We start from the raw sequence: 22,615 nt of genomic DNA on the forward strand, positions 1-22,615 counted from the left end.
ATCAGGGAACATTTTGTGTTCTAGGAGTCCTTTAAATTCGGGTGTTTTCGCGGGTGTCCCTTAGGAATGTTGGTGAGTCTCATTAAAAAAAAAAAAATTAACTCTGGGGGCGCCGGGGTGGCTCAGTCGGTTGAGTGTCTGACTCTTGGCTTTGTCTCAGGTGATGATGCCACGGTTTGTGGGACTGAGCCTCGCATCGGGCTCTGCACTGACATTGAGCTCTTTCTCTCCCTCTCTCTCTGCCCCTCTCCTGTGCACACACTCTCTCTCTCAAGATAAATACATAAACTTTAAAAACAACTAAACTCTTGTTTAAAAAATAATACATGTTGATCATTCCAACACTTCAATGGATATATAGTACCTCTGTTCTTTCCAGTTCTGTAATATCTTTTGATATTAACCAAGACTTTTTTTTTTTTTTTTAAGATTTTAAGTAATCTCTATACCCGACGTGGAGCTTGAACCCAGAGATCAAGAGTCACGTGCTCTACCGGCTGAGCCAGCCAGGCACCCCTAACCAAGACATTTCTAGCACCAGGTTCTAGATGCAGGAGCAGAAGTCTGTGATCACTGAGCACTCAGTCATGCCACAGATGGGACATGGTTTTGGGAATCACTTTTCTCTCTGCCTGAACATCTGCGCCCAGCCCCCAAGGGGATATGGTCCAGCTTCTCTGAGGTTACGGTCTTTGAGTCTTATCAGATTATCTACACAGGCTTCCGAGTAAACACCCATCCAAGAACAATGTCCTCCTCCCCCGGGTATTTAGACATTGCCAAGTTGTGCCCACACAGGGCAGCGCGTGTCTTGCTTAGATCTGCAGGCAACATAAGAGGATTGGTTACTTTCCCTTCTCACGTGGGGGAGTCTACCCTTTATTAACCTTTCTTTACAACACTAGTTATTCACAGCAAACGGGTTTAGCACAAAAGAGCAAGAAACAAAGGCTATTTCACAATTTATGTTCCAAGCCAAACGCATACGATGTGGAAACAAATTTCTGAAATAACCGACAAGCAGGTTGTTTTTTCTTTTCAACAGTTCCTTCTCCAGGCTTCTCTCTTCACAAACTCATTGGAACAAAGAAAAATCCAAGAGCAGCAAAACATTGACAATGCATTGAAGCAGCTTTATGAACAAAATCTGGCTTCGCCGGGCTACTAGAAAGAACTCATTTCTGATGAATGTCATAAAAATGTAAGAGCTTAAAGAATAAATATGCGTGTGTTTCCTAACATTGCTATTTGCCTGCAGGAAGGAATGTGAGAATATTCATTTCACCATTTCAACTATATACATACATTCAGATAGGGTAACTTTCTCAAAATGACTTCCAAAAAAAGGCCTGGAGAGTCCGACGGCCTGAAGCTGAAGGAGGCCATCATGAGCGTCTGAGAAGCTCTTGGGATATAGTTTATTTTTTATTTTTTAATGTTTATTTATTTTTGAGAGAGAGACACACACAGAGACAGACAGAGTACAAGCCGGGGAAGGGCAGAGAGAGAGGGAGACACAGAATCTGAAGCAGGCTCCAGGCTCTGAGCTGTCCACACAGAGCCCGATGCAGGGCTTGAATTCAAAAACCGCGAGATCGTGGGCTGAAGCTGGATGCTTAACTGACTGAGCCACCCAGGCACCCTGGGATATAGTTTTTATTAAAAGTGAAACTCCACAGTAAATTACAAATTTACTTAATTTTTTAGTGTAAACTTTCCTGTAACAAATGGCAGGAGGCCAAGGCCAACCCTGCTTTTTTTTTGTTCCAAAGAGAGCTCAGTGCCTCTGCTCCTAAGGTTTGGTCACACACAATTTGGCGCCATCAGGGTTTCACAAAGGACTGCTGGGTCCAGGGGAAGGCACAATGGAAGACCCTTCCCCCAGGCCCGTCAACTGTTTCCCCAATTATAAAAACAATACATATTTATTACAGAAAACACCCATAATTCCACTATCTAGATATAGTTATTTAAAACATTTTTATTCTATTTCCTCTCAGTCTTTTTTTTCAATGTATGTAACTCTTTAGGACACAGAACTTTAAAAAACAATTGGATCAAACTAACATGGCTTTGTATCTTCTTTTTTTTTTTTTTACAGCTTTACGGAGATACAGCTCACATAACACACAATGCACCCATTTAAAGAGTACAATCTATGGTTTTTAGCATATTCACAGAGTTATGAAGCTGTCACTGCCATCAACTTTAGAACATTTTAATGACCCCCAAAAGAAACCTCGTGTTCCTGGGCAGCCCCTAGCCATTCTCCCCCAACTCCACCCCCACCACCGTCCCCACCGTCCCCAGGCAACCAACCATCAATTTATCGCCGTGAATTCGCCTATTCTGGACATTTCACATGAGCGGAATCATACAATATGTGCTCTTTTGTGACTGACCTCTTCTGAGGCATCATGTTTCCAAGCTTTACCCGTACTATAGCACATGTCCGTACGTTATTCTTTTCTATTGCAGAATAACATTCTATTGTATGCGTTTACCACATTCTATCCATTCATCAAGTGGTAGAAGTTTCCACTCTTGACTACTGTGAAGAATGGAGCCATGAACGTTTGTGTACAAGTGTTTGTATGGCCATAGGTTTCCGTTTCTCTGGGCCGTATGCCTGGGGGCGGGACTGCTGGGTCGCACAGCTAGAGGTTCACTTTGAGGAGCTACCAAAGTGTTTTCCATAGCAGCTGCATCGTTTCACTCTCCCACCACCAACATACAACGCTTCTACCTTCCCTACTTCCTCACTAATATTTGCTATTATCTTTTTTTCATTCTAGCCATCCTAGTGGTTGTGAGGTGGTATCTCATTGTGGTTTTGATTCGCATTTCCCTGATGACTAATGACCGAGTATCTTTTCTAGGCTCACTGGCCATCTGTTTATCTTCTTTGGAGAAATAGCTATTCAAATCCTTTGCCCATTTTTTAGTTGGGTGATTCACTTTTTTAAAAAAGTGTTTATTTATTTATTATTTGTGTGTGGGGGGGGGGGGTAGCAGTGAGAGAGGGGGAGAGAGAGAATCCCAAGCAGGCTCTGCACTGTCAGTGCAGGGCCCACTGTGGGGCTTGAACTCACAAACCACAAGATCATGACCTGAGCAAAAGTCAGACTGACTGAACCACCCAGGTGCCCCATGGGTCATTCACCTTTTTATTATTCAGTGGTAAGAGTCCTTTAACTATTTTAGGTACTAGGATATCAGATATATGATTTGCAGATACTTGCTCCCATTCTGTGCATTGTCTTTTCACTTTCTTGATGGTATTGTTTGCGGCACAAGTTTTTAATTTTGATGAAATATAATTTATCTTTTTTTTTTTTTTTTTGAGAGAGAGAGAGAGCATGAGCTGGGGAGATGGGCAAAGGGGGAGAGAAAGAATCTTAAGCAGAATCCACGTTCAGTGCTTGATGGGGCTCAATCCCATGACCCTGGGATCATGACCTGAGCCAAAATCAAGAGTTGGATGCTCAACTGACTGAGCCACCCAGGCGGTCCTACCTTATCTTTTTACAGTTTTTTCTTTGGTTGCATGTACTTTTAGTGTCCTATCTAAAAAAGCTTTACCCTAACCCAAGCCATAGAGATTTATGCTTATGTTTTCTTCTAAGAGTTTTATAGTTTTGAGCTCTTCTGAGTTAATTTTTGTGCATGGTGTGAGGTAGGGGTCCAACTTCATTCTTTTGTCATGTGGATACCAGTTGTTTCAGCACCATTTGTTGAAAAGACTATTCTTTCCTTCTCCCCCTTTCCCTGAACTATCTTGGCACTGTTTTCTGTATCCTTTCTAACATTTATTTATGTATTTTAAAAATTTTTAATGTTTATTTTTGAGAGAGAGTGAGAGACTGAGCATGAGCAAGGGGAGGGGCAGAGAGAGAGGCAGACACAAAATCTGAAGCAGACTCTAGGCTCTGAGCTGTCAGCACAGAGCCCGATGCAGGACTTGAACCCATGAACTGTGAGACCATGACCTGAGCTGAAGTCAGATGCTTAACTGACTGAACCACCCAGGTGCCCCTAAAATTTATTTTTAAATTAACTATATGGTTTCATGGTTTTTTTTTTTTACTCACTGTGTAAGGAGCACTTTTCAATTCTACTTTTAAATGTTTGAAGAGCTGTCTTTGAGCAGAGAAAGGGGAAGTTTTGGAAAACCACTCTCCCATTTAAGACTTCCTGGTTTCTGCTGGATTCCTGTTTGCTTTTTAGGGTTCTCATCTGATAACAGCAAATAGGGAGTAATATCTTACAATCCAGTTCATAGGTAACAAGACAATCAGTACAACTAGTAATAATGAAGACAGGACACTCCAAACCTGGGAGGCCTACAGTATCTCTCAACATTTAGGATCTTCCCTGGATAATGAGCATGGAAATGTGTGACACAATCTGAGTATCAGAGCCTTGCTCCTGGAGGACAGGCAAACCACTGCCCCACCGATGGTCCTCTCTCCCAGGCAGGCCACTTTGGGGCACACAGAACTAGCAGCCTCCAAGAGCAAATCTGCAGGCAGCCCTGTGGTCCCCTTTCCCGGGCTAACCACACTAGGGGTAATGCTATGCCACCTGGAGACATTATTAAAAACAGAGTTTCCTTATTTTCTTGTTTTCTGAATTACTATTTAAATTTCCTCCTCAAACCAAGCAGACTACCTTGACAAGACAATAAAGCTCTGGCCTCCTCAGCCAGCCTCATGGTCTCTCAACTGTCCTAGATGTTGAGGTGCCCGAACAGCGAGAAAACGGCGCCAATACCACAGGGGTTTGGAGACTTCAGAGGCTTGCACAGCCTGTGGCTGTGGGACAAAGCAGTCGCGAGGGCCGGTCAGGGCTCGGTAACTGGTCACTAACCACTAAACAGGTGGAGTACCAGGCCTTTCCTTGAAAAGAGTGGTTTTATAATTCAAGTTTTGAGCTCCAAAGTGGTTTCAATATGCAGAATCCCCTGAATATGTTTTTAATTTTTGTAAGAATAAGTACAATATTACTGTGTTGTTTTAGTGCTGTTTAATACAAACCTAGTCTATATTTACTAATTACATCCTGGGTGTTTGTAACACAAGTTTGGTTCCTGAGCATCAGTGGCCCCATTCACCTCCTGACCTAGTTTGGCACTGGGTGAACGTTGAGCAAGGAGGCCCAGTGGGTGGATGCTGCCATTAGACTTGGAGCCTTCAGGGTAAGAGATGCTCTGACCACGGCCTACAAGGGGCAGCAGCAGGGGGACAGTGGGGAAGGGGAGAGGTTGAAGCGAAGGCCTGGAGCTGTGTCCCAAGCTCCCTCTATGAAAGAGGAGGGGACCTGCTACACTGGGTAAGCTCTGGCCGGTGGCTGACACTGGTGACGTGACAGCATAACTTGAAAAAATGTCAAGGGTTCCTTTTTGTCTCTGCGCCCTTTCAGTTTCTCTCGGACTCATTATGTCAGAGGCAGTGGACCCTAAGAAATAACGTGGCCCAGTCTTTGGCAGGAAGAATGAACAGTAATCGCCACATCCAAAGGGTCCATATTTGGCGAGACTGTGGGGGCAAAGGCATTCATGGCTGGTGGGAACAAACATTGGTGCGATGCTTACGGAGGGGATCTGGTAATACCTCACAAAAATACATGTGCATTTACCTTCTGATGTGCAACCTCACTTCTAAGATTTTATTTTAGAGATACACCCCCAACAACACAAAAATACACATATACAAACTATTCGCTGCAACACTGTTTGTCATTGCAAAATACTGGAAACAACCTCTACGCCCCTATAAAAGAGAGAATGTCTATATACTGTGAAACATTTTCACGATGGAGTAAGTACTTTGCAGCTGTTTAAAAACAAGAGGAGGGAGAGACATCTATGAACTGATGTGGAGTGATTCCCAGAATGTACTGGTAAGTGAAAAAAGTAAGGTGCAAAATAGTATCCATAATATGCTACCATTTGACTAAGACAGAAGGGGCAATAAAGCCAGAAAGGATAAACTAGACACTAAGGAGACTGGCTTACGTCAGGGATGGAGGAACGGAAGAAATCGGGTGGGGGAGATGGCCCTTTTCTGAGTGTAGGTCTTTGCAAAGCTTTGATCTCTGGAACCATGTTAATGTTTCACACGCACACAAAACTTAAAAAAAAAAAAAATTAAAAATGGAGGGAAAAGGTCCTTGGTTGTTCAAACTGCAAAATTAATAAGAAGCAAAACGGGTTAAGAACTACTTCCCCTGACTTAATTCAAGGAAAGCATGAAAAGAAATACAAGTAGTACAGGAAGCTATAGCAGATCTTCCTTCCCCCAAATGGCACAATGGTATTTCCCAACCCACACGCCCTTCCAAGAACTTGCTATTTCTTCAGCGAGAAGTAGAATCTATACCCCCATCCTTGAACCTGGGAAGGTACACTGACTGCTCTAAAAGAACATGATGGAAGTGATGTTATTTTACTTCCACGACTAGGTCATAAAAAGTGGCTCTTTCTCTAGAAAGACTTGCCCTCAGAACCCAGTCACCAGGCCACACGGAGAAGTGAGCTCCCAGCCAACTACCAGCATCTGTGTGCCAGCCGTGGGAGTGGGGCCTCCGCTCCCTGGATGCCTCAGCTCCTCTGGCCCCCAGTCTGACCTCCTCAGCTGACACTGTACAGAGCAGAGAGAAGCCTTCACTGACAAGCCTAGTCAAAGTACAAGTCGGTAAGAAAAATGAGTAACTGTTATGCACGTTAGGCCGCCACACGCTTCGGGCAGGTCAAGTGGATGCTGGAGGCCAGCACCAGGCCTCATAGGCCTTCTTCAAAAGGACAGTCATCCTGTTCACACAGTTCTGCCTCTCTGGTTTCCCAGCCCACGCAGACGCAGACTGGAGTCACTGCATTAAGGGTGGGGGTGGGAGATGGGGAAGCACTCAAGGAAAAGCAGCTAGAAGGATGCGTACAAACAGCGGCCAAATGGCAATGGAGATGAACGGCTGCAGAATCCGCACCAGGATGGCTCCGACGGGGTGAGAGGCCTCTGACCTCAGCAGGCCTGCATGACGACAAGCTTGGATTTGTTTGTTGTCAAGTTCTTCAATTATCAAGATTACATCGTCCCTGCCTGCTCTGCCTAAGGGGGCCAGGAAATGCAATGTGGCTTTTAAAGATTTTCATCATACTTAGAAGACGAAAAACATGTTTTGACACTTAAAGAGGTAAATGCCAAGCACTCAGAAAGGAGGTTTGCAGTAGAGAATCCCCCAGTGGCAGCGATGCTGGGTTGAGGGGCTGGGCTATGCGCCATCAGGGCCCCCCAGCCCCTCCTGGGGCTTCCACAGACCCCAGTGGGGACATGATACAACAAGTACATGTAAGAAACACTGAGGAAACAATGTTCTAAAACATGTTTGCTTTGTTTTGTTTTTGAGAAAGAGAGAGAGAGAGAGAGCGCGCGCTCACATGTGTGAATGCGGGCGGGGGGTGGGAGGTGGATGGGGAAGGGTGGAGAGAGAGAATCCCAAGCAGGCTTGTGTCAGTGTAGAGCCCGACTCAGGGCTTGATCTAGCTCGCGACCATGAGACCATGACCTGCGATGAAATCAAGAGTCAGATGCTTAACCGACTGGGCCACCCAGGCCCGTGTTTTTGTTTTTGTTTTAAATTTAAGGAACTCTTTCAAAAGGCAAGAATTTTATTACATAATTTTCTTACATTAGTATGAATACAATTATCTTCCTGATTTCCCTGAGTCTGATGAGAGGCCAGACAGCTGATAACCCAGGGAGAAAAGGGATTTGGGGTAGGGGGATTTGCTGGTGGTAAACAGGACATCCCTAGAATCGTTTTGTATTACCCAACCCCGGCCTAGAGGAAGGTCAACTTCCCACTTTAGCCGGTAACTTAGGTCAGAGGGCAGAGGCAGTGGGTGAGAGGCTGGCAGAGGCATATGGTCTGTTTTTGGCTGACAGAGTCAGCTGAGTGAGGGTTCAGGGGCCTCTTCCACACTGAAGGCGATCAGTGCAATGAATGAAAACCCGTGACTGGCTAACAGCACAAAGAAGGCGGCACCAAGTGCTTCCTGTTAAGAACAGAAATACAGTCACTGTAAGAGGTCAAACACTGTAGCAAGCTACTGAACATGAGAAAAACAGGCTTTGTGCTCCACAGGCGGGAGGCGGTGCTTAGGGCCTGAGCGGAGTAGCGGCGGGAGGCCTCAGGTCCAGCAAAATGACAGTCGTGGCAGCTGAGGGCCCGGGAGCCCCCAGGCCAGGTTTTGTACATGCCGTCACTTAGCAACTGTGAAATTAAGCTACTCAACTGGGTGAGCCTGTTTCTCCATCTACAAAATGGGAGAGAAGAGCATCTAATCTGCAAGACTGTTTAAGGGATCAAGGTAGTTCTATGGAAGTGCCTAAAGAATCTGGCACATGGCAGCTTATATTCCTTATCTTATCGCAGATGATCTTGAGTCAATGTCCAGCTCGTTACACTGTGGGAGTAATGCGCGTGGGAAATCTTCAAAAGCACTGGAAATAGCTAAGGAGTCTGAGAATTTAAGAATACAAAGGTAACTGAGGAATGAGACCTCTATTACTCACGAGCCTGAGGATGTCCCCACTGATTGCCCAGTTGCTCGGGTCAAAGGTTAGGAGTGATCTTTGGCTCATCCGGCTCTCTCACGCCCCAGCCCTAATTCATCAGCACATCCAGCCAGCTGCCCTCCATCCACGTCTCCCAACTCCAGCGGTTTTCCCCTCCGCAGCCCCACTCTCCACAGCCCGCTCTCAGCCCCTCACCCGCTCTCTTCCTCCCACCACCCGCTTCTAACCTTAAATAGATCAACATTACTCCCTGCTCAAAAACCTCCCAGTGCGTCCCGCCCTCCTCAGAACTGATCCCACGAGGCCCCGCCTGTCACCACACTGGCCTCATCGCAGTTCCGTGAATACGCCAACCACCTGCCGCCCCCCCCCCCCCCCCCCCCCCCCCCCGCCGGCCTCGGCCTCAGCACTTGCTGGCCTCTCCCCTGGAATGCCACTCCCACACAGATCTCATGATTCAGTTCCTCACTTTGGTCAGGTGTCTGCCCAAATGTCACCTCCTCAAGGAGGCTCTCCCTCCTTGACCACTGCTCTAAAAAAGCTACCTGGTCATTTTCCATCTTCCCGTACTTGGCTTTCCCTTCATTCTTGCCACCACCAGATGTTTGTTACTTGCCGTCTTCCCGACCAACTAGAGTACCAGCCACCTGAAGGGGCAAGGCCCTTATCCGTCTTGTTCACTCCCATGTCCCCAGTACCTACAGCTGGGCTTAGTACACAAGAAGTGCTCAGAGTGCTTACGTAGGTAGAAATGAGTTTGAGTAGAAAAGCAGAAAAGCAGAAAAGCCACGGCCCAGGCAGCCAGCTTTACCTTCTTCCCAGCTGTGGGGCTGCTCTCCGCGCTCTGCACGGGGCTCCTTTGGGGGCTTCGGTTTTCTTGGGGGACACACCTGGCCATGTACACGCTGTAGTCCAGAAGCATCTTCTGCCGCACACTGCCCACCAGCTCCTTCTGCTTCGGCTGGGACATGACCTCCTCCACACTGCCTTTGCTGCTGCTGCGGCTATGGGTCAGGTGCCCCGAGGGGCTGTTGTGTCTGCTATGTGAGGGCAAAACCCCTGCAGCAAAGAAGTGATGGCTGTTAATTCACAGAAAGAAAAGTGACTGCAGAGGAAACAGAACATAGAACATCGAACAACTATCACAACTGGGTTGAGCTGAAAACCAGCCAATAATGCTAACAAATGATTGTTTGAAAAAATATACGGTTTTATTTCCTAGCCTGAAAAATACCTTCCACTCTAATAATAGATAATGCTTTAGAACAGTTTTTATTCTTCTCCAAGATAATTCAGAAGACCTGAAAGCCATGAAGTCCATCTGGTAAGTCCCTTTCTCTTTTTCTGCCCCCCTGGTAATCACTTAGGGTCAAATACAGAACTGACATACCCCCCGGGGACAAATGGAAAGTGGGCAGAAAGCTAAGTGCTCACCCTCGGCTCAGGGCAATTCTAGACTACCATCTTTCATTCAACAGAGGTTTTCATCAAGCACTTTCTCTGGGTCAATTCCACATGAAAAGAAGAATGAGACATAATCCCTGACCTTGAATTTGGGCACCCAGGCAAAGAAATCACAGCTCTCTATAATAACCATCGTAACTGAAGCCCAACTGAAGGACTTTCAGGGCAGAAAGATGGGCGTGACTACCTCTGCACAAGAGAGCCCCAGGGCTGACTTTCACAGGTAGTGTCCTCCAGGCTGCCTCTTAAAGAAGTAGTTGGTATTTTCCTGGTGCAGGTGGGGGAAGAGCATTCCAGTTAAAGGGAACAGCATATGCAAAAAGAAAGGACAGGGTCCTGTAGGTCTAGAGAACGCCGAGAGGTTCAGCGAAGGTCCAAGTGGGGTCCATGGGGCAGAGGGACAGGTCCTCGGTACAAATGTGAGTCCGGAGGCCAGAGGACTCTGCATTTCTATGGTGATCTCAGGCGTAGCGGACCACGTTCAGGTTTGGGAGCCTAAGAGCACTAGCCTGAAATACTGCCCTGACTCACCTGCCTCCTTGTCACATCTAAGGTTCTCCTGTGTTTTTCTCAGAGGAGTCACAGTATGTAAAAATAAATATAATCCTAAGGAACCAGGAAAGGCAAAACCCCATACATCTGCAAGTCATTCCATCCCTGGTTAAATGATTCGGTGCAAAGGGTTGCAGAAATCAGCCTAAAAGGTAAATGACTCGTGAGAACACTCCTTAGACAACCATCAGTTCAGGGTGGGCTTCCTTCCTACCTACCTGGGAATCTCTCTCAGAATCTGTTCTCCTTCAGAGAGAACATACGTAAGCATTTAGCACACATGTCATTACCTGGTTTACTTCCAGAGACTCCAGGCGGCTTCTTGATTTCCGACTTCAGTTTAGATGCCAGAATAAATCGCCTAAACCACTCCTCTTTCTCTCGGCCAGTTCTCCCAAAGAGATACAGTATCTGATCTCGCTGGCCTGATCTCGTTCCCTCCTGAGGATGGGGTGGCTTCTTAGGGTCCTCACCTCCCAGCTCTCTCTCAGCTGGTGGCTTTTCTTCAGAAGTCTCTTTATCAGTCTGGGCCTTAGACATAAAGTCGTCTTGTCGACCAAGCTCAATACAAATGGGGTACTTTTTATTCCAAATTCGTTTTCGAGCCAAACTTTTAGGTACAAGATAAATCTAGAGTGAAAGGGAAATGATGATTTACACACAAAATTAAGAATTTGCCACACTGTGCCAATATTAACTCACATTATGCAGAACATGATGCAAACTTCATAGCTTTTTGGACTAAAATGAGTGCGACATAATTACTACCCTGTCTACAACACGACTATAAAAACTGGGATAAATTTGGGGCGCCTGGTTGGCTCAGTTGTTGAGAGCGTGTGACTCTTGATCTAGGGGGTGTGGGTTCGAGCCCCACCCACGGTGGGTGCATGGATTGCTTAAAAACAAAATCTTTAAAAAAAGAAACTGGGATAAATGTTTAGAAGTGACCTGCTACTCCTCAAACTCATTCAGAAGCAGATGTTTAAGAATTCGGGAAGCATTAACAGGTATCTGTAATTTTTAGGTAACAGTGGCACAAAAAGTATTGAGTAGATCATCATCAACTGAGTTTGACTATTGACTGAATTTAATGATCCTGGGCCAACCTTACACCGGAAAAAAACAAATGAATTTATCCACCTAGATCTAGATGGTAGCTCAAGTTTATTAGCCTCAAGAGTGAATTTATACAAAAACTATTTTAAATACTTCTGCATGGGGGTAAACTTCAAGATCTCTCACATGAGTTATAACAACAGAGAACCTATAGCTTTTTGGAATAACAAATGATTTACCTTTCTCAAAAACAGAAGCATATAACCCGTATCAAAATGTAGTTATTTTACATGCCCATAATTTCCACATTTACAGTCGTTATTACCCTAAACCACTACACATAGCTTTTTGTTTGACGGAAAAAAATAACCCTTAAAACAGATGAGTGTGCTATGCCTTTGTTCCTCCAAAGTGTGGTCTGCTGACCAGCAGCAAGAGTATCACCTGGGAGCTCACATAAATGCAGATTCTCAGGACCCATTCAGAGTTGCTGAAATAGAATCTGCATTTAAAAAGATGCTTGGCTGATCTGCATGAAAGGCACCATCTTAAATTATACTAATACTTTACACACACACACACACACACACACACACACACACACACACCCCCTTTTTGAGGGGAAAAAAGGCAGTAAAGCAACCAAGATTCCAAATGCTTTTCTTTCATTTGCGTTTCCCATACTAGCTGGGCTCACCTTGCTGTCTGAAAGGTCGTAGATTTTCTGGCTGATGTAGGTAACCTCTGGCTTTGTTTCATTGTAGCTTGCCCTCCTGGATATATTTTTATTGGGTTTTGAAAGTCTTAAGGTCCCACCCTCAAGTCGAACAAAGACTGAATGGGTCAAAGTCGCGTGGTAAGTTTCTGGATCATAGTTGTAAATCTCATTCATCCATCCCTGATGAAGAAAAACTTCCATTAGTAAAATTAGAGTACAAATCTGATTGGCTATGAAAACGAAGACCACTGAGGTATTCGGGACACTGAAACCAAACCTAACTATGACGCCAGTGTCAATTCATTGGTGACCAGAGGTTGCTAAGACAAGTGCTCAGCTTTTGAAGGATAATTAGGGTGGAGGCATAATTTAGTATGTTTCTGATAACTAAAAATCTGGATTTGGGGGAGAATGATAATGTCCATTTCTCTAAATAGAAGTTTCTTTTCTCTTTTCTTTTCTTTCTTTTTTAAAGCTAACAAGCAAATCAGGAAACTCAAAAGTGTTATTCATGTAAACAGAACAAGTCTCTCCGCCTGACCTCCTCTGGGGGTGAATAATCCCATCCAGTCTGGCCTTCTTAAATTAGCCAAACTCATTCTCTTCTCAGGTCACCTGCAAACCATCTTTAGAATGTCACAGATCACATTAACTCATGCTACCATTCCAGGACTGAGAGAACACCTACCGCTCCATTTCTGGCTCGCTGAAATCACACAGTAAGGCAGATGATCAGGAATTAGGCACTGAGTATTATAGATATGATCAACAGTATTTCAAAATCCAAACACATATAATAACTTCAACGAGTAAAATTGTGCCCCAGGTCTCCCCTCAGTAACATAAATGTACTTATACACTGATCTTCAAAAACAGCACACACATTAAAGTGTATTGACAACACACAAAAGCCTAACACACCATAAAATTATGCTAAAGCTCCTTCTCCTCATAGCTGTGATCAATATTTATCATCTAATACTCTACCTGCCCCACAGTACTTTTTCAGATGATACAGTGTCCCAGATCTCCTTAAAAGAAGTTCTCAGGGCACCTAGGTGGCTCAGTCGTTAAGTGCCCAACTTCAGCTCAGGTCATGATCTCCTGGTCCATGAGTTCAAGCCCTGCATTGGGCTCTGTGCTCACAGCTCAGAGCCTGGAGCCTGCTTCAGATTCTGTGTCTCCTTCTCTCTCTCTCTGCGCCTCCACTGCTCATGCTCTGTCTCTCTCAAACATAAACATTAAAAAAAAAGAAAAGAAATTCTCTAGGGAATTTTAATTGATTATCTTCCACTCCCTTCACTTTATAAATGTTTCTGGAACAAGCAGAGAGGTACTAAATATCACACTGCAGTTGGGATTGCCATCCTTTTCAAAGAATGGCCATTTCCGTGGTGAGTACTTGAGTCTCACACTGAAGTCTTGACCTGAGAGCCTCTGCAAATGCAGAATCCTCAGAATTCTCTGTTATTCAATTATCCATTCATCAAAACATGCACTGTCTCTCTATGTGCCAAGTAATTTGTCAAGAGCTGATACAAAGACTTTAAAAAGGACAGGAGTTTTGTTTTTTTATTTTATTTTATTTTTTTTAACGTTTATTTATTTTTGAGACAGAGAGAGACACAGCATGAACGGGGTAGGGGCAGAGAGAGAGGGAGACACAGAATCGGAAGCAAGCTCCAGGCTCTGAGCCATCAGCCCAGAGCCCAACGCGGGGCTCGAACTCACAGACCGCAAGATCATGACCTGAGCTGAAGTTGGACGCTTAACCGACTGAGCCACCCAGGTGCCCCTAAAAAGGACAGGAGTTTTGACCCAAGGCTGCTCCCAAATCAGCAGAGAACTGGGTCTTCATTTCACCATGTTACCACCCTGCTGGGGTAACCATAAAAAGGTCGTCACAAAAAGTATGCTGAATGTAAGTTAAAAACAGACAAACAAACAACCTTCGTCGTGGGGTATATATGCAAAATTTATGAGCCAATTATATAGTTTTATAGATCTCAGTAGGGTGTTTTGTTTTTTTGTTTTTTTTGTTTTTTTGTATGCGTTAGGAGTATCTCTTCCTCCTCCTAATGTGTCACTGCATCTATTAAAAATGTTGAATAAGCAAGCAGTGGCCACAGGAAGAGGGTGTAATCTAGGTGTTGCAATGATCAGAGCAATGAAATGAAAAAGGGGACAGGCGACATAGAGCACAATGGGGCCTGAAGTAGACTGTACTGTTAAGAGTATCAGTTTGGGTAGTTTTATTTTGTTAAGTGTAGAACTAAGTACATTTTTTGATTCATAGTGTTTTGTGTGTTTTTCCTTAGTCTGTTATAATGGTGAAGTACGTTCATCGATTTCTGAATGTTGAACCAATCTCACATTCTCAGGAAAATTATGTATTGGTCATGATGTGAAGTTGGATTATACCAGCTCACGAGAGCTAATTCTACACATCTCTCCCTGACTCCACGGTCAGTGACCTCACGTTGTTAGCTTACAATTAGCCATGGTGGGAGTTTTTATACCCTGGAAATCAGTGAACAGTATGAAGAGCGTTTCCCCTCGTCCCAGAGAGCCAGCTTACCAGCATACCACTATTATTATCCTTTTTATACACTGCAGAATTTGGCTTACTAATATTTTGTTCAATTGTCCCTCTAAGTTCATAAGGGAAAGTGGTCTATAGTTTTCTTGCAATATCTTTCAATATTAGCTAGCCTCATAAAAGGAGTTGGGAAGTACTCCTTCTCCTATTTTCTGGAAGGGTTTGTGTAAAATATTTCTTCCTTAAAGGTTTAGTCAATTTGCCAAGGAAGCCATCTGAACCTGGAGTTAGGGTTAGGGTTAGGGTTTTCTTCATTGAAAGGTTTTAAACTATGAATTCAATTTCTTTAACTGCTACTGGACTATTCACGCTATCTATTTCTTCTTGAGTGAGCTTTGGTAGTTTGATAGTTTGTGTCTTATGAGGAATTTCATAGAAGTTGCCCAACTTCCGGGTATAATGTTGTTTGTAATATTTCCCTATTATGCTTTTAAGTCTGTAGAGTCTAGTGATATCCTCTCTTTCAATCCTAATATTGGTAATTTATACTTCTAAAACAAGCATTTAATGCTGTTAATTTCCCTCTAAGCACTGTGCCAGCTGCAATTTTTGATAGGTATTTTCAATTTCATTTGATTAAAATATTTTTTATTTTCCCTTATGACTATATTTGGACCAACAGGCTAATTAGAAGTATGCTGTTTAACTTCCAAATATTTGGGAATTTTCCAGATATCTTTCTGTTATTGGTTTTTAGTTTTTAATTCCATGATGGTCAGAGAACATGCTTTGCCTAATTTCAGTTCTTTTAAATATGTTGTTTTTTTTGATGTTAATTTATTTATTTTGAGAGAGAGAGAGAGAGAGAGAGAGCGAGCATGAATGGGGGAGGGGCAAAGGGAGGGGGAGAGAATCCTAAACAGGCTCCGAGCCCAGCACCAGAGCCCGATGCAGGGCTCAAACCCACAAACTGTGAGATCATGACCTGAGCCGAAATCAAGAGTCAGACGCCCAACTGACTGAGCCACCCAGGCATCCCTAAATTTGTTAAGTTTTTATGACCCAGAATATGGTCTATCTGGTGAATGTTCATATATACTATAAAAAATATGCATTTTCTAGAAATATATTTGTCTTTTTAAACAACGTTTATCTAAAAGGTTTCAAACAACATTTTCACTAAAGATCTCCTGCATGCAAGCCACCATTTTCTTTTTATTTCAATTTGGTTGCAGAAAACACTTTCTTACATAAATAGGCTTACTAGGCCTAAAGTTCTAAAGGCAAATAGATTAATAAAGGACACTTTCTTACATAAATAGGCTTACTAGGCCTAAAGTTCTAAGGGCAAATAGATTAATAAAGGACACTTTCTTACATAAATAGGCTTACTAGGCCTAAAGTTCTAAGGGCAAATAGATTAATAAAGGACACTTTCTTACATAAATAGGCTTACTAGGCCTAAAGTTCTAAAGGCGAATAGATCAATAAAGGACTTGAAGCAGATCCGATTTTTCTGGGCTACTTCAGAGCCATGCTGAAAGGCCACGTTGCAGTTACTTGCAGAGCTACTAAAACCAAGAAGAATCCATGGAGGGAGGGATGGAAGGGCTGGCGCTTAAGACTTTCTTAGGGTCAGGGAATGATAATGAGATTAAAAGAGCAACCTGCTATCAGTGTCATCTATGAGCCATTTAGCCATACGGTCCCCACCAGGGATTGCTCTTCTTGAATTATTTCCTTCTGAGCACACATCTACCTAGAAGAGAGGCTACCTGAGGATACACAGCATGTGTGGGATACCCTCTGCGGGTACCTGCATCTGGTTAACGAGAGCAATCATTTCCACAGGGCTTCAGGGATTGGCTTCTAGCCACAAAGCCATGCTCTCAATCCAGCAGCCTGAGCTCCTTCCCAAGCCAGAGAGCCAGCCCTCCGGAGTTCTTGCTGGGGGCAGCCCGCATCCCCCCAACGTGGCCGTGGCTCTGAGACGACATGTGGCTGTCCTCTGCTGACTGCTCTGACAGGTAACAGGCCACCCTCCGCCACTTGCCAAACTGTAGAAATACTAGAACAACCTGATTTAAAGGCATGTGGAAGAGAAAAGAGGGTTTTAAGTCATACACAGTACAAAAAGAAAACCGTACACCTGCCCCACTGGAAGACACAGCAGTGAGAGGCAGGGCGAGGCCTGGGAAGACAATCTAGGAGATGCCTTTCCTTGGGAGAGGTCCAAGGGGCTCCAAGCTCCCTTCCCCTGGCTCGGGGCTTGCTTGGCCCTCCTTCTCCCTATCTGCTCTTTCAGAACCACCAGTGGCTGCGCTCCAAACGCAAAGGCTCCCATGGCTCCTCCTTCCCTTTTATCTTCACATTGCCTTCTTCCCGCACTACCATGTTCTTTTCTTCGTGTTACGGAGTTACAAGAGGCTAAAGCCCACACCTGCCAACAAACAAATACAACCCACGAGTCAGGATTTCAACTGCGTGGTTTGAGTTGGATGGTCTGTGGTGGACCATCGGTGGTTAGCTTAAGCGAGGCCTGACCCTTGATCATACTTGATTACAGGACAGACTGCTGGTCCAAACACATGCCCTGAAGCCCGCCCACAAACACGAGCAGAACATGAGTCTGACACACCTGTGTTCCAATCCTGGCCTCACCACTTGCTGACTGCCAAGCTGGACGACGCTTACCCTGTTTTCTCACCAGCGAGAGCGTCTAACATGGCTTACTTTCCCAGCTTCGTGCCTCCCCCGTCCCCACCTCACCCTCTGCTCCAGCTGTGATCAACTTCTCCATGCTCATAGCACTTTGCTGAAGTACAGTTCGCATATGTAAGTAAAAAGAATAAATCTTACACATAAGATTTTAAGATATTAGTATTAATATTTGTAATAATAGCTGACATTTGAGCTCATATTATGATCCAGGCACTTCAGGTGCATTAGCTACTTCTGCCAATTACCCAAGGTTTTCCAAGTGAGGAAAATGAGGAGAGAGGTTATGTGATTTGTCTAAAGAGTGGTTTAAAGAAACCAAAACAAAACAAACAAGCAAAAAAAAAAAACAAGTGGCCCGGAGAGTGGCAAATCCAGAACTTAAGCCAAGTCTACCTGACTGTGAGGCCCAGGCTCCCACCTCCCCTCCATGGCATGGCCCACCTTCTGTCTGGCTGGTCATCCCCCAGGTCACGGCAAAGGTGACACTTCTGCCAGGGAGCCTCTATGATCACCTAGGCTCAGTTCTCTATTGTCTCCCTCCTATCCCTGTATCTGTTAACTGCCTGGTCTACTTGAGTACAAACACCACAAGACAATCAGAGTTGTAACGAGTGTTTGTTGACTGAATACATGAACACAGCCCAATTCAGAGGGTGCCCAAGAGGATTAAATGAAATCTGTATGTAAAGCACAAGTGAATAGGACAGGCTGGTGTGCTCTTCACAGCCTGGTAAGTATTGTTCTAGCTGCCTAAGTGGAGAGAAGCAAAGGAAGGAGCTGAGATCCTACCAAGTGCAGAGAGTGGCGGGGGTTACTTTGAAGTAGAAGGCTTGGTCACTGCTCCCAAGGAGAAAACCAAGTTATAATTGCACAAAATAGCACAGAACGAGAGAATAAGCTGATCATACTTGAGCACACCTAGACTGCCTGGGTGGCTCAGTTGCTTTCGGCTCAGGTCATAATCTCACAGTGAGTTCGAGCCCCGCGTCGGGCTCTGCGCTGACAGAGTGGAGCCTACTTGGGATTCTCTCTCCCTCTCTCTCTGTCTCTCTCTCTCTCTCAAAATAAAAAAATAAACTTAAAAAAAGAGAGAGAATAGGTACCCTTGGGAAGAATCTTAAGAGTTAAGATTAAAGAGTAAAAAAGAATTGAAGAGCAAAAAAGGCTTTTCAGGACAAAACTAAATTAGCCATTTCCCTACAGCAGAGAAAGGTAGGTGCTGTGACTGAAACCAAGGTTTCCTGACTCTCATGCAGAGCTCTTTCCAGAACATTACAACCTTTGAAAGGAGACCCTGACAGACTCAAAGGGGCTGTTTCTCGACCCACACTAGTCAGGACGCTGACTGGCTATTCGGACGCCTGGACCAAGAGGTGGCCAGGCATGATCCTCCTGCTTCTGTCCCCTGATGCATCCTACTGACCCCAAACCAGGCAGGCTGTCCCTGCAAAAAGCGATCTCCCAATACAAACCCAATTGCCTTTGATAACATCACTCAGCCCACTTTTTCCCGCAGCTTGACCAACTCCCTGGATTAAGCTGCAAACAGCATTTCCAGATCTAAGTCAAATATCAAACTTGAGAGCAGTGCAGAGACTTCAAGGCCTGCACCCTGTTCCTCGAACACGCCCAACGGTCTACTGCTCAGCTCTCTAACATTCTCAACCCTGAATTTCTTACCAAGTAAGATATTTCTCCAATTTTATTTTGCTATGGGACATGGGAGTGGGTATAAAGAGATATGCAGTCAGCAACTCATTCCATCTCAACAGCTCAACTAAAAAAACTCAGAGATTTGGGGCGCCTGGGAGGCTCAGTCGGTTGAGCGTCCGACTTCAGCTCAGGTTGTGATCTCACGGTCCGTGAGTTCGAGCCCCGTGTTGGGCTCTGTGCTGACAGCTCAGAGCCTGGAGCCTGTTTCAGATTCTGTGTCTCCCTCTCTCTGACCCTCCCCTCTTCATGCTCTGTCTCTCTCTGTCTCAAAAATAAATAAAGGTTAAAAAAAAAATTTTTTTTTTTAAATAAAAAAACTCAGAGATGTTCTCAACCTACATGAAAGCAGCTCAGACAAGCCTTGTCTCTTTCTGAGGCTGGAACTGTTAAAATGGAGACAGTGCATACACTAGGGGACAATGACCACAGTCAGCTGGGCTGCAGCTGTCTGGCCCACCGACTGGTCCTGTGATCCCATCTGTAAAAGGTCAGGGGTTTCTCTTCCATTCTCTACTGGATTTAGAAGCCGTATCTGGCTGAAAGTACAAACCACAATCTATAAAGGGACTCATTTCATACTTGGAAAGATTAAAAGCTGCAATTAACCTTTTGCAAAATAATAAAGTCTGGAAGGACTACTATTATGTTCACTTTCAGTTACAGTGCCAACCAGGAGGTCAAGACCAATGCTCTCTTGGTCAGCTTGATGCTGTGCTGACCAGAGTAAAGCATCAGCCCTCTGGCCTGAGGAAGCGACGGGGCTTCTCTATCTTCAGTGTTGCACAGACTGACATTCTGCTGTCATGTGGCTGTGCTGGCACTTGAGGCTGCCTGTCACTCAGCTCTCCTGCATCATTCCTTCATCTAGCCTATCAGGGAAGGAGCAAATCCGAAACAGGACAGAGCCAGGGCTGAGGCCCCTGCTGCTGAAAATCATCTCTGAGGCAAATAAACAGGTGATCACTTTTCTTCTGTCTCCAAAAGTAAAACATAAGCAAGATTTTCTCTTTTCAGGTTTTGGCCCCTTTTAAAATTTTTTAAATGTTTTTTATTTATTTTTGAGAGAGAGAGAGACAGACAGAGAGTGAGCAGGGGTGGGGCAGACAGAGAGAGGGAGACACAGAATCCGAAGCAGGCTCCAGGCTCTGAGCTGTCAGCACAGAGCCTGACGTGGGGCTCGAACCCACAGACCGTGAGATCATGACCTGAGCTGAGTCGGACACTTAACAGACTGAGCCAACCAGGCACCCCATAGAACACTTTTCAGAACGTACTGGCAAATAGCAGGAAACGTAAGAGAAAACATTCACATTTGACCAAAAAATAACATGATCTCAGATGAACCACTGAAATAATCAAGGTCTCAGTTATGTTAACACATGATAAACATTAAATCATATCAACAAGTTTTGAAATTATAAGACAATAGATTAGCAAGCCAATAAATCAGTAGCCTCCAAACTTTTTAGATCATACATCCTAGCAGCTAGAAAATTTTGAGTACGTACCCATAATATATCCATTTGTTTATAAATCATGTTCTAATATATTACTTTTATAATATAGTAAAAAATAGAATTGAGAGATATATAGCTTTTATAAAGCTATATATAGGAATTGAGAAGTATATAGCTTTTACAAAAAGCAAAAAATAGGAATTGAGAGAAAAAGATGAAATAATTAACCTTTTGGAAATTTTTAGTTTTTCCTTTCTGAAAGCTTTGTACTATCTTCAGCTGACACCTCCAGGCACAATATATATACTTAGGATGAGGCTCATCATTAATGATAATGGATGTAAATCCATATTTCAAATAGTCTTGTTGATAATTTCCAAGGATTTTGACAAAGGTGGTTATATGGTCATCTGTATGGTAAATATTAGCAAAGCCTATAAACTTTCTTAGAAAGAGTAAAAATACATATAAATAGAAACTAATACTTTTTTCTTGGATAGAGTCTTTAGCAACCCATCTTGGAGACCACTGAAAAGAAGCAGAAGAATGAAACACAGAGTTCACCACAGCGGCCTCGGGCACCAACACACCAACATGTTCATACTCTGACGCCATCTTGTTGGCGACCTCCTTTGGGGGGTATAGCAAACCTCTTCTTAAAGGTTAAATACTGAACAATAAGAACAATCTTCGATGGACTCAGTACTTTTCTTTATACATTAAAATAAATATTAGAGTTGAAAGATATCTAGCATTGATTTCTTTCATGATTAAACCTTACTCTTCCAAAAAACATCACTGAGATTCACCTATGCCCACAACCTCTCTCCTCACTCCATAGATGAAACTTGCAACAAAACCAAAAAGGATGGTCCTGTAACACCTAGCCGGAACTCAGGATATGTTTTCTCAAGGAAATGATGTTATAAACTTAGTTCTATAGGAGTGAACCAGAATTATTGTTTAGCTATGCTGTAAGCTAATGGGTTGAGTGGGAAACTGGCAAAATGTTGATAATTGTGGAAGCTGAGACTGGGTGTTGGGTACATGGGCTTTCATTACACTATGCTCTCTACTTCTGTGTATACTTGACATTTTCTATAGTGAAAAGTTGAAAAATAAAAGTTCAAGAAAAAAATCATGCTGGAGTCACCTGACCTTTTTAACTACATTGTTCCCATGGAATTCAGGACACATTTCCTGTGCCGTTAACTCTCCAACCAACTTTAAAACATGGGTACCTGCTTGCCAAGTGAGGGCTGCCTGCTTTGAAATATCTCACCTAATGCTTCTCAAACAACATGGGACATTGGGAAACAGACATGTTTATAAAACCTCAAGTGACCCATTATGGGAGCAGAATATTTCCAGTTCGATATAACATAGAAATAAATGCTTTTTTATTTCTTGTACTCATTGTACTGGGGGTTATAAGAGACCAACGAAAAGCAACCCAAGTCTCTTTTGGCTGTAATGGGTCTGTTTTCTTCTGACGATTTGCACACTCTAATTTCTTAAAAGAAAAAAATTCCATGAAATTGAGATTAAATTTACAAGTTTGAATTTCTTCTCAAAATTGATAATGTTCTCTCTACAAAATTATTCTTTTACATATCAAAACCAAAGTCTGTATTTTGGGAATTCAATATTTAAAAAACTCTCCCTCTTACTAAATATCTAAATTTGATATTTAAGGAACCTAAGGAAAAAAGGTTCTCCAAAATTCATCTCTATTAGTCTTGCAATGGTAGAAATGTAATTTTAGTCAACCTTCTGGGCCATCTTTTTTAAAAAGAGACAGATCAGGGGCACCTGG

At 43.7% G+C, this 22,615-nt stretch overlaps 1 protein-coding gene across 6 annotated transcripts in view; it reads right to left on the bottom strand.

The window, feature by feature from the left end:
- Positions 1 to 22,615, bottom strand: part of TEX2 (testis expressed 2) — a 104,505-nt gene that overhangs the window by 29,222 nt on the left and 52,668 nt on the right. For all 6 annotated transcript variants that reach the window (XM_060645699.3, XM_060645693.3, XM_060645694.3 and 3 more), the window contains 3 exons: positions 12,349 to 12,549; positions 10,883 to 11,222; positions 9,388 to 9,635 (listed from right to left, as the gene is read on the bottom strand). In XM_060645699.3, the coding sequence (XP_060501682.2) occupies positions 9,388 to 9,635; positions 10,883 to 11,222; positions 12,349 to 12,549 (789 nt within the window). The remainder of the gene's footprint in view (positions 1 to 9,387; positions 9,636 to 10,882; positions 11,223 to 12,348; positions 12,550 to 22,615) is intronic.

This window comes from Panthera onca, chromosome E1 (genome assembly GCF_046562875.1).
Source record: "Panthera onca isolate mPanOnc1 chromosome E1, mPanOnc1 haplotype 2, whole genome shotgun sequence".
NCBI lineage: Eukaryota > Metazoa > Chordata > Mammalia > Carnivora > Felidae > Panthera > Panthera onca.